Consider the following 10,960-nt stretch of genomic DNA (forward strand, 5'->3'; position numbering starts at 1 on the left):
AGTTACTGTTTTGAAAAGTGATAAAGATTGGAAAGGAAGAAATATTACTATCACTATTTGCTGATAACATGATTATATACATAGAGATTTAAATTTACAGGCAAATTAGAATTAGTACGTTAGTGAAGTAAGTACATACAGACTGCAGTTATCTTTCTGTATACCAGCAAAAATCAGAAAATAAGGAATATTGAAAAAATCAATTTATTTTAACACAAACATTCCAAACATCAGTGTGTGAATCTAACAAAAAATATGTAAGATCTGTATATCAAAAACTGTAAAACATTGAGAGAAATTTTAAAAAGAAATGAGTAGGAAGATACATATCATATTCATGGACTGGAAGATTCAACATTATAAACACTTCTTCCCAGATAGATCCATAGTTTCTAACAATTTCTTAAATGATTATCAACAAGCTGATTATATACTCTTTATAGAAATGCAAAGACCAGTAAAAACCAAGGCAGGCTGTAGGGAAAGGGTATCATTCTCCTGGATGACTCATATAAACCTGGAGTCACAGAGACAGTCTGGTCCTAGAACAAGGATAGAGAAGTTGAGCAATGTGGTCAAGACAGCTCAGAAGCAGGCCCACATCTTTGGACACGTGGTTGGCAAGAAAGGTCTGATTGCCGAACAGTGGAGATAGGATGGTCTTCTCAACAAAAGGAGTTGGGACAGTAGGCTGTCCATACGGGGAAGTGATCTTTGATTGTACCCTCATATCATACACAAAACTCAGTAACAAGTGGCTTGGGGGAATCTCAATGTAAAAGGGAAAACAATAAATCACCTAGAAGTAATAAGAGGCAGGATTATGGCCCCCATGTAGAACAGACATGTTAAAGTTCAACAAAATATGCAAATAGGAAGACTGGCTAAAGATTGGTTAAATTTGACTGTATTAAAATCAAGAACTATTGTTCATCAGAAGACACCGCTAATTGAGCACATAGGCAAGCCACACAGCGAGAGATGTCTGCAGTACAGATAACCCTGAAATAATTCTCTACCCAGCATCCATGAAGAACCACAAATTAAAAAGAAAAGAATGACAACTCTGTAGAAAAGCAGGCAAGCGCGGTGGCTCACGCCTGTAATCCCTGCACTTTGGGAGGCCGAGGTGGGTGGATCACGAGGTCAAGAGATCGAGACCATCCTGGTCAACACGGTGAAACCCCATCTCTACTAAAACTACAAAAAATTAGCTGGGCATGGTGGCACGTGCCTGTAATCCCAGCTACTCTGGAGGCTGAGGCAGGAGAATTGCCTGAACCCAGGAGGCGGAGGTTGCGGTGAGCCGAGATCGGGCCATTGCACTCCAGCCTGGGTAACAAGAGTGAAACTCCGTCTCAAAAAAAAAAAAAAGAAAAGAAAAGCAGGCAAGAGACTTGAACAGGTGTGTCCTAAAAGAAGATACCCAGATGGCCAGTGAACACAGGAGAAGGTACTCGATTGAATTAGGTTTTATCAGGGAAATGCAAATCAAAACCACACCTGTTGAGATGGCTATTCTCAAAAACAAAAGACAGCAAGTATTGGCCAGGGTGTGGGGAGAGGGGACCCTTGTGCAGCCTGGTGCGAATGTAAATTAGTACAGCCATTATGGAGAACAATGTCGAGGTTCCTCAAAACATTATAAAAGAACAACCATATGATCCGGCAATCCCACTGCTGGGTATATATTCAAAAGAATTGAAAAGAAGGTTTGGAAGAAGCATCTGCTCTTCTGTGTTCATTGCGGCATTGCTCACAATAGCCAAGATACGGAAACAACCTAAGTGTCTGTTGACAGATGAATGGATAAGTGATATATATGCACAATGGGGTACTATTTAACCACAGAAACAAGGGAACTCTACATCTGCGACGACATGGATGAACCTGCAGGACATTATACTATAAGAAGTAAGCCAGGCACAGAAAGACGATTCATTCCTCTGATAACTCGGTATCCAAAACAGTCAAAGTCATAGAAGCAGAGCGCAGAATGGAGGTTGCCAGCGGCTGGAGGGAGAGGGAACGGAGATACCGTTGAGTGGGCATAAAGTTTCAGTTGTATAAGCTGAGTAAGCTCTAGAGCATTGCCCCACATCATGGTGCCTGTAGTAAACAATAGAGAACCGTGCTTTTAAAAATGTGTTAAGACAGCAGATCTCATCTTAAGTGTTTTCTCCACCATTAAAAACAATAACAAACCACAGTGAGACGCCATCACACTGCCCTGGGGTGCTCAGAGGCTGCTGATGGTGGGGGCATTGGCTCCCGCTTGGGGAAGGAGCTCAGCACCCCTACATAAGGATAAAGGGGATCAGTGACCAGCAGCTCCCCACTGGCATGTGCCTGGTGGGACAGGGCCTATACACACTGTGGCTCAGTGTTAGCTGTGGTCCCACTCGGCCACAGCCCAGCAAGCACCAGCAGAATGGATGTGTGCATCGTGGTGCAGTTGTGTAAACACAACAACAAGGACCCATGTCACAAACACGGGTGAGAGAGGCCAGGAACCACAGAATAGAGTACCATTCCATTGAGAGAACATGCAAAACTGAACCACGGTGTTCAGAGAGGCAAACGGTAAGGTCGTAAAGAAGAGCAGTGGGGGAAATGCTTGTCAAATTAGTTTACCTTTGTTGGGCCGGACAGAGGATGGGGGCCAAGGGAGTCTGGGGTCAGAGGGCAGGGCATGAGGGTCCTAGTAATCTCCCCATTTTCTCCTTTTACTTTTTAAACAGTTTTTTGTGTGCATTTTCTTTGTGTTTTTAAAAAAGACAAAGGGGGCCGGGCGTGGTGGCTCACGCCTGTAATCCCAACACTCAAGCGGATTGCTTGAGCCTTGGAGTTCGAGACCAGCTTGGGCAACATGGTGAAACCCAATCTCATACAACAAATACAAAAATTACCCAGCTGTGGTCCCAGCTACTAGGGAGGCTGTGGTGGGAGGATGGCTTGAGCCTGGGAGGCAGAGGTCGCAGTGAGCGGAGACTGTACCACTGCACTCCAGCGTGGGTGACAGAGCCAGACCCAAACTCCAAAAAGAAGAAAAGGCTGGTGGTGGGGGTTGGGGGGCTGGGTTGCATTTTCAAGTAAAAAAAACCGGGCTGCAAGGCCAAGTAAGTTTGAGGAACACTGTCCTGTCACCTCTCAGATGCCCACGGTCCCTGTGAGCCCGGTGGAGGCTCCATGAGCTCCTGCACAAGGCATGTGAGACTTGGTCACGCGCTGGGGTTCTGGATTCCCCCCGCAGGGTCACTGGCCAGCTCTGGCTGTGCTTCTGACCCTCCAAAGACGGGGGTTCTGAAGGTTCCAGGCTCCTGCTCACTGCTGGGCATGGAAATGTGTACAGCTCACTACTTAAACTCTTTAATTTTTAAATTTCATTGGAAAACTTTTGTCCAGTGCAAGACAGACAACAGCAGTATCTTTCTGGAGCCGTCTGTAAGGGTGAGGGTATGGACAGACAGATGACAGACAGGTAACAGCCACAGCTGATGGTACCTGCTACAGAAGACACAGAAGGAAGGATGGTGATGTTTCAGCTGCAGGGGACACGGGGAACCTAGAGTTGTGAAGCTGGTGGCTCAGAGACCTGTGGGAGGCATTCCAGGAAGCAGCAGCCAGGGCTGGGCTGAGCTGCAGGTAGGCAGGACCGTGGTGTGTCAGGAAAGAGAGAAAACCAGCACACTGGGCCCATGGCCAGGCCGTGTAAGGCATCTTTCTATCAGGGAAGAGACAGGTAGATAGGACCAGTGTAGCCTGGTGCAAAGGCATTTTCCCCATTTCTTCTAGATCCAGCACCCTATAAAGACCAGCTGTCCTCGAAGGAACAACCTGGCTTTCTAGCCAGTCAGCAGCTTCTGAGCCAGACGGGCCCCAGCAACCCTCCTGCGGGGGTCCCAGCCCCTTTGGCCCCCTTCTCCCCTCCTGTGACTGCTCTACCCCAAGATGGAGCAGCTCCAGCCACCAGCACCATGCCAGAGCCAACGTCAGGAACTGCCATCCAGGCAGGGGGTGCAGGGACCCCTCAGGGGCCCACCAGTGAGCTCGAGACCTCCCAGCCGCTAGTGGAGACTCACGAGGCCCCACTTGCTGTGCAGCCCCTCGTGGTGAGCCTAGGACCTTGTGCTCCAGCTCCAGAGGCCGCCTCAACCAGGGAGGCCAGTGCCCCAGGGGAGCCCCCGCCAGCTCCTGCACCTGAGCCCAGCCCCCACAGTGGGGCCCCACAGCCCTCCTTGGGTCAACCTGCTCCCCTGCTTCCTGCCGCAGTGGGGGCCATCAGTCTGGCCACCACCCAGCTCCCAAGCCCACCCCTAGGGCCCACCGTCCCCCCACAGCCGCCCTCGGCCCTGGAGTCAGATGGGGAAGGGCCGCCCCCCAGGGTGGGCTTTGTGGACAGCACCATCAAGAGCCTGGATGAGAAGCTGCGGACTCTGCTCTACCAGGAGCACGTGCCCACGTCCTCAGCCTCAGCTGGGACCCCTGTGGAGGTGGGCGACAGAGACTTCACCCTGGAGCCCCTGAGAGGGGACCAGCCCCGCTCGGAGGTCTGCGGGGGGGACCTGGCCCTGCCCTCAGCGCCTAACGAGGCAGTCACAGGGCGTGCCCAGCCACCCCAGCCCTTGGTGAGTAGCTGCCTTGTCCCAGAAACACTGCCCTGGGTCAGGGGCCGGGGCCCAGGCCCGGACTCGGGGGTGGCAGGCATCCCAGCTATGCAGAGCCGCCCGCACTCAGGGCCCATCCCTCTCTTGGTGACCCACCCACGTGTGTCTGATTCACCCGTGCACGTTTTGCAACAAGTGGCCCCTGTTTGGGGTCGTGCTTGTGCAACGTCAGGTGACACAGCCCCATCTGTGCACACAGAGAGGCTGGGGCAGCCCAGGGGCAGCCTGAGACGAGGGCAGTGGATTTGCAGATAAAACTGCTGAGATGTTGACATGTGAGTCTCATGGCTCTTCTCTTTTTGTGTTTCTTTCTCCAGGTGGAGAAGTCAGAACTGATCCCTACTCAAGGGGCCGTGATGGAGCGGGGCAGGTCTTCATCAGTGACAGGTAACAGCTCGCTTCTCGACCCTCCATTCGCAAGGCTTCCCGGCTTTCTTGCCCCAGAACTTTCTGCATCTGTACCCTCATCTTTTATCTTTTAAGTGATAAAAGCATTTCTTAAAGATTCTTTTATCTGCAAGGGTCCTTTAGCATCTAGGGTAGAGCCCAGACACAGCAGGAGCCCATCATGACTTAATTCAAGCTTGTCCAATGTGTGGCCCATGAGCTGCATGTGGCCCAGGACGGCTTTGAATGGGCCCAACACAAATTGGTAAGCTTCTTAGGAGATTTTTCTTTTTCTTTTTTTGATTTCTTTTGAAGCTCATCAGTTATCATTAGTGTATTTTATGTGTGGTCCAAAACAATTCTTCGTCTTCCAGTGTGGCCCAGGGAAGCCAAAAGATTAGACACCCCTGACTTAATTAAGCCTACTGAGTTCTAGAAGGAACCACATGCTCCCACTCCAGGGAGAGGAAGTCCTCTCTGGAAATGGATAAGGCCCCAGTGGTGGATGCTGGGATGTTGCAGGGACTACGTCACAGCTCCCAGACTCTCCAGTAGCTGTGGGTCTGCACACGTTCTGGTGGGCCCATCCTAGCGCCTGCTCTTCTTCAGCAAGTGACGAGATGCCCACAGAAACGCAGGCTGGCTTCAGCTAAAGCAGGGCAGTGTGGTGGGGGGACGCTGTGACTGCTGGGAGTGCCAGAGGCCGGGGCAACCTGAAGACCTGGCTTGGGGCTTTCTCTTGTGGCTCCTGGCTGCCACCGCATCTCTGTGGAAACACCTTTGCTTCGCTTCTCGTTTCATTATCTGTGTGTCTCACTCCCCCTTCTAAGAGAGCTAAATGGATCTGGTGAGGTCTGAGGTTCCTTCTCAGCTCAGGGTTTCTTAGGGGATGGGCACAATATGAATCAGAATTCCTCTGAGCCTCCTAACAGAAACCTCAGTGCACATCAGCCACAGACGGGAACCCGAAGTCCCAGGCCACGTTTATTTCTAGACACCAGACTTTAAGAGGGGTTGGGGCATCTGGCACTGGGGTCGAAAGCTGTGCATGCGAAGAAATGGTGATGTTTAGCCCGAGGAAGATGAGGGATGGAGCAGTAGAGTGTCTTTGTAAACGGGTGGAAACGAGAGGCCATGTTGGAGCGCCGGGCCTGGCCGTGCTGGGCTGCCTGTGGCGCCCCGTGGATTCTGACCTCGTGCCGTGAGATGTGTCCCATGGACGCCTTTGGCAGATGAACAAACTGAGCTTCAGTAACTTGCAAATGTTACAGTTACTCTTTCCAGAGTGCGGAACTCACGGGGAAAGCTCCAAGGGGACAAATTCTAGTTTGGAAAAAATGACCTTTCCTGGCAGTCAGAGCCATTTAGAAGTAGAGAGAGTGCATTTGACAGTGAGCCTCCTCTCCCTGGAGATGGGCATGGGATGTGAGGAGGGGAGTCAAATGTTGCCACAGGTTGGGGTCACGTGACTGGGACTGGACTGCGTCACCTTGAGAATCTGATTCAGTATTGTTCCCTTGTGAGTTTCCACATGGGGTGTGCAAAGGAGATGTGTACGTGTATGGGCAGCCCCAGCCTCCCTAGAGCCTCCGTCCACCCCTGCCACCATCCCCGTGGCATATAGGTCAGGCTCATGCCCCAGCCTGCTCACGAGTTTCCTTTGCCACGTGAGGGTCTCGGCTCAGGCGAGGCCCCCACATCAACTTGCTTGACTTCTCTGGCTGGCTCTTCATGGCCACCATGGGAAAGCGGATGAGAAATAGCTCCGTAGACAGAGAGCTGCAGGTGCAGTGGGCGAAAGTTTTCGAGACACCGTGGGAGCGGGGCTGGAATCCGGCCCCACTCATCTGCGTGGTGAGACCCTCTCATATCAGACAGTGGGGTGAGACAGCAAATATTCAAGTGCACAGGTGCACAGAGGGCCTGGCTGCATGAGGGTGCCCAGGACTGATGCCTCTTCCCATGCCCAGGTTTGTCGGGCATCTGTCATGGAGTGCCGTGGGGCCGAGACATCATGATGTATTTTCAGTTTCCAAAACTGCTCTAAGCATACACAGCTGGCTCCTCCCAGTGCCCGCTCCCATTGTCCTGCCTGGCTGGCGGCATTCCCGTGGGATCATGTTGGGTTACTTTGGGTCAGCGGTGAGCCATCTCTGCCTCTTCCTTCTCCTTCAGCCCCAGTTCCCACAGCAGAGTCGTCTCCCGGGAGCATGCTGGGCTACGACAGAGATGGAGGGCAGTTGGTCTCAGACTCCCGTGTGGTGCCCAGTGCCCCCCAGGTAAGGGCGACTTGACGACCCCCTGGCTGGTTGGCAGGGTTTACTCTGTGCTGACGTTCACTTGAAACCTCTTCATCTCTGCTTGTTTCCCAAGGATGTACCTGCTTTTGTGAGATCTGCACGCGTGGAGCCCACAGACAGGGATGGTGGAGTCACTGGAGAAAGTTCAGCAGAGCCCCCACAGAGTGCCATGAGCATTTCCACACCGGGTGGCCAGGCCAGCCACCCCCAGGCACTCGGCGCTCGAGCTTCGGGGTCCCCTCGGAAACATCCAGAGCAGCAGGATGGCAGCTCACCAGCCAAGACTGTGGGCCGTTTCTCGGTGGTCAGCACGCAGGACGAGTGGACCCTGGCCTCCCCCCACAGCCTGAGGTACTCCGCCCCACCTGACGTCTACCTCGACGAGGCCCCCTCCAGCCCCGACGTGAAGCTGGCGGTGCGGAGGGCACAGACAGCCTCCTCCATCGAAGTCGGCGTGGGCGAGCCTGTGTCCAGCGACTCTGGGGATGAGTGCCCTCGGGCAAGGCCCCCGGTGCAGAAGCAGGCATCCCTGCCCGGGAGCGGCAGCATGGCTGGCGACTTCGTGAAGAAGGCCACCGCCTTCCTGCAGAGGCCTTCTCGGGCTGGCTCGATCGGCCCCGAGATGCCCAGCAGGGTGGGCGTGAAGGTCCCCACCATCAGCGTGACCTCCTTCCACTCGCAGTCATCCTACATCAGCAGTGACAACGACTCAGAGCTGGAGGACGCTGACATAAAGAAGGAGCTGCAGAGTCTGCGGGAGAAGTAGGTCCCGAGGGCAGGAAGCACCCCCTGCCCAGGCTGCGGCACCTCTTCCCTGTTGGGAGGGAAGCCTGGTGCCGGGGCTGAAGTCCTGGCCAAGCAGCGCCCACTTGGAGCTGCTAAGCAGGGCGACAGGGCAATGATGAAGGCTTTTTTTTTTTTTTAAGAGAGTGAGAGAGGAGAGTCTAGCTCTGTCACCCAGGCTGGAGTGCAGTGGTGTGATCTTAGCTCACTGCAATCTCTGCCTCCTAGGTTTAAGCGATTCTCCTGCCCCAGCCTCGGGAGTAACTAAGACCACAGGCACCTGCCACCTAATTGGCCGGGCTAATTTTTGTATTTTTAGTCGAGACAGGGTTTCGCCATGTTGGCCAGCCTGGTCTCACATTCCCGACCTCAAATGATCCACCCGCCTCAGCCTCCCAAAGTGCCGGGATTTCAGATGTGAGCCACCAGGCCCAGCCTCCCCGTGGCTTTGAGTAGAGAGTCTCCCACTCAGTCCTCCAGGCTGGGCCAAAAACCACCCTGCTGTCTTTCTGGCTTCTGGCTTCGCTGGGGGCCATGCCGCCTCCTGCTGCCCTTGGGGGTATGTCTCAGGGCATCACTGAGCCACATCTTCCTCACTGTCTGCCTCTCATCTTTCTTCCTCTGTCTCTTCCCTCTTTCTTCCTCTGTCCTCCTCTCTCTCCCCCTCACCCCTTTCACTTCCTCTCTCCCTGTCTCACTCCCCACCCCGGTCTCTCTGTCTCTGCCACTCTCTTCTGTCTCTCCTTTGTCTCTGCCTCCCCCATCCCATCTTCCTCTTCCTCCTTGCTGCTTTCCCTCATCCAGCAAATACTTACTCTGTCCTGCTGCGGCCTTCGGGATGGGAGGGCTGACACCCATTCAGCAGTGCCTGAAGGCACGTTGTAAGCTGGGGCCTGTTGGAAGTCACAGGCCTGTGTGGGAAGAGCCACGCACGTCTCCTTTCTCTCCGGTCAGCCCTCTCTGTGCACCACGTACACAGAGGGTAAGAGAGTGTCTGCCCAGACTGGTGGCGTGGTCATTGCCATGCATTAAGGGAGGTTATAGTGAGTGTCTGTGTGTTTGTGCAGACCTGAGGAGAGGGAACTGGAGCTGCTGGGAGAGGCAGGAAGGCAGGGATGGGTGGAATCACATGGCCCAATGGATCCTTGGTGGAGGCCAGAGAGTGGATAAGGCCAAGGTGGGCATGACCTAGAATCTTTTGGGATAGAGGGCAAGCAGATCCTGGGCACGTTTTTTCAGCAGGAATGTCACTCGGTGAGCCAGCGGTCAGCAGGCACAAAGGGGAGCTGAGATGTGGCCAGACCACGGCCCAGCTGCGGCTGCTACAAAGAGACACTTGCGGGGGGCAGGCAGGCGTGGGTGTAAGAACACTGCGGAGAGGAGCTGCTGTAGGCTCTGAGAGCCTGTGTCCTGGGTGACGGGCCAGGAGCCAGGGGCAGAGGGCGGAGACTTGAAATGGCAGAAGTGGTCGGGAGCCAGGGGCAGGTGGGGCCTAGGGAAAGGGCAGGGAGAGGACCAGAAGCACCTCAAAGGAAAGAGTTCAGGGAGCCTAACAAAGGGAAGGTGGACCCTGGGAGGGCCATGGAGTCCAGGGGGAAGGAGGGGACCATTTAAGAGAGGGTGGGGAAGATCTTCAGCCTCAACTGGGAATTGAGGTGACTGGACGTCCGATTGGCAGTAGCCAGCGGGTCCCCAATCTTGCTTTCATTTGAACCCCCTGAATACCAAGGTGCCTGTGCCTCACTGCAGTGTTTCTGCCATGAGCGCTGGAGTTTCCTAGGGCTCCAGGAGCCCTGTGCTGGGCCCAGCCTGCACTTTCAGACGTGCCAGGCCTTCTGGCTCTGTGGCAAGCAGCCAGGGGCAGCTCGGAGTGGGCCAGGGAACCCCCAGTGTGGGAGCCACATTGCAGTCAGGGACTGCAGGAGATGGGCCATGTAGGTTTGGCCTTGGAGCAGAGCTCCAGCCTGAGGTCCTGGGTAAGATGCTCCCCTGCCCACAGCCGCTCCCCAACCCTGGGGCAGGCAGTGCTCTCTTGAAATAGTACTCCCTTCCGGAAGATCATCCGGTGCTGTGCCTCCCTGGTGTTTGTAGGAGAAAGCCACTCAGAGTTATTTCTTTATTTAGAGACAGAGTCTCCCTCTGTCACCCAGGCTAGAGGGTAGTGGCGCATTCTTGGCTCACTGCAACCTCCACCTCCCAGGTTCAAGTGCTTCTCCCACCTCATCCTCCTGGGTAGCTGGGATTACAGGCGCCCACCACCACGCCTGGCTAACTTTTTTATTTTTAGTAGAGACGGAGTTTCACCATGTTGGTCGGGCTGGTTTCAAACTCCTGACCTCATGATCTGCCTGCCATAGCTTCCAAACAGAGTTCTATTTATTTTTTAGTAGCTAGGGAAAGTCATTAAAAAAAAAAAAAAAAGCCTATTTGGCAGGTGTTGAAGATTCAGGAGTAAAATCAGAATTTGCTTCATTTCTCACCTTGTTTTGCTTACCATCAAAGGCGGAAGGGGGCACTTGGGGTGAAGTCGAGGATTATAGGCCTCCAGCTAGGACTTCAGCCTTGCAGAAGCTCAGAGGACTGTGATGCAGCAGGGAGGCCCAGCAGAGAGCCACGGCTCCTTCCCTCCTCATCCTCCCCTCACCTTCCTCCCCTCCTCATCCTCCCCTCTCCATCCTCCCCTCCTCATCCTCCCCTCTCCATCCTCCCCTCCTCATCCTCCCCTCTCCATCCTCCCCTCCTCATCCTCCCCTCCTCATCCTCCCCTCACCTTCCTCCCCTCTCCATCCTCCCCCCTCATCCTCCCCTCCTCATCCTCCCCTC

General features: G+C 53.9%; 1 protein-coding gene across 11 annotated transcripts in view; it reads left to right on the forward strand.

The window, feature by feature from the left end:
• The window catches only part of WNK2 (WNK lysine deficient protein kinase 2), a 136,361-nt gene that overhangs the window by 104,275 nt on the left and 21,126 nt on the right, over nucleotides 1–10,960 (forward strand). For 7 of the 11 annotated variants that reach the window (XM_032268486.1, XM_032268491.1, XM_032268489.1 and 4 more), the window contains exons 19-22: nucleotides 3,796–4,628; nucleotides 4,985–5,054; nucleotides 7,230–7,333; nucleotides 7,428–8,116. In XM_032268486.1, the coding sequence (XP_032124377.1) occupies nucleotides 3,796–4,628; nucleotides 4,985–5,054; nucleotides 7,230–7,333; nucleotides 7,428–8,116 (1,696 nt within the window). The remainder of the gene's footprint in view (nucleotides 1–3,795; nucleotides 4,629–4,984; nucleotides 5,055–7,229; nucleotides 7,334–7,427; nucleotides 8,117–10,960) is intronic. The other 4 variants (XM_032268492.1, XM_032268487.1, XM_032268490.1 and 1 more) reach the window with 2 other exon arrangements.

The sequence above is a fragment of the Sapajus apella genome, unplaced genomic scaffold, assembly GCF_009761245.1.
Source record: "Sapajus apella isolate SASKATOON/1434 unplaced genomic scaffold, GSC_monkey_1.0 scaffold182, whole genome shotgun sequence".
Taxonomy (NCBI): domain Eukaryota; kingdom Metazoa; phylum Chordata; class Mammalia; order Primates; family Cebidae; genus Sapajus; species Sapajus apella.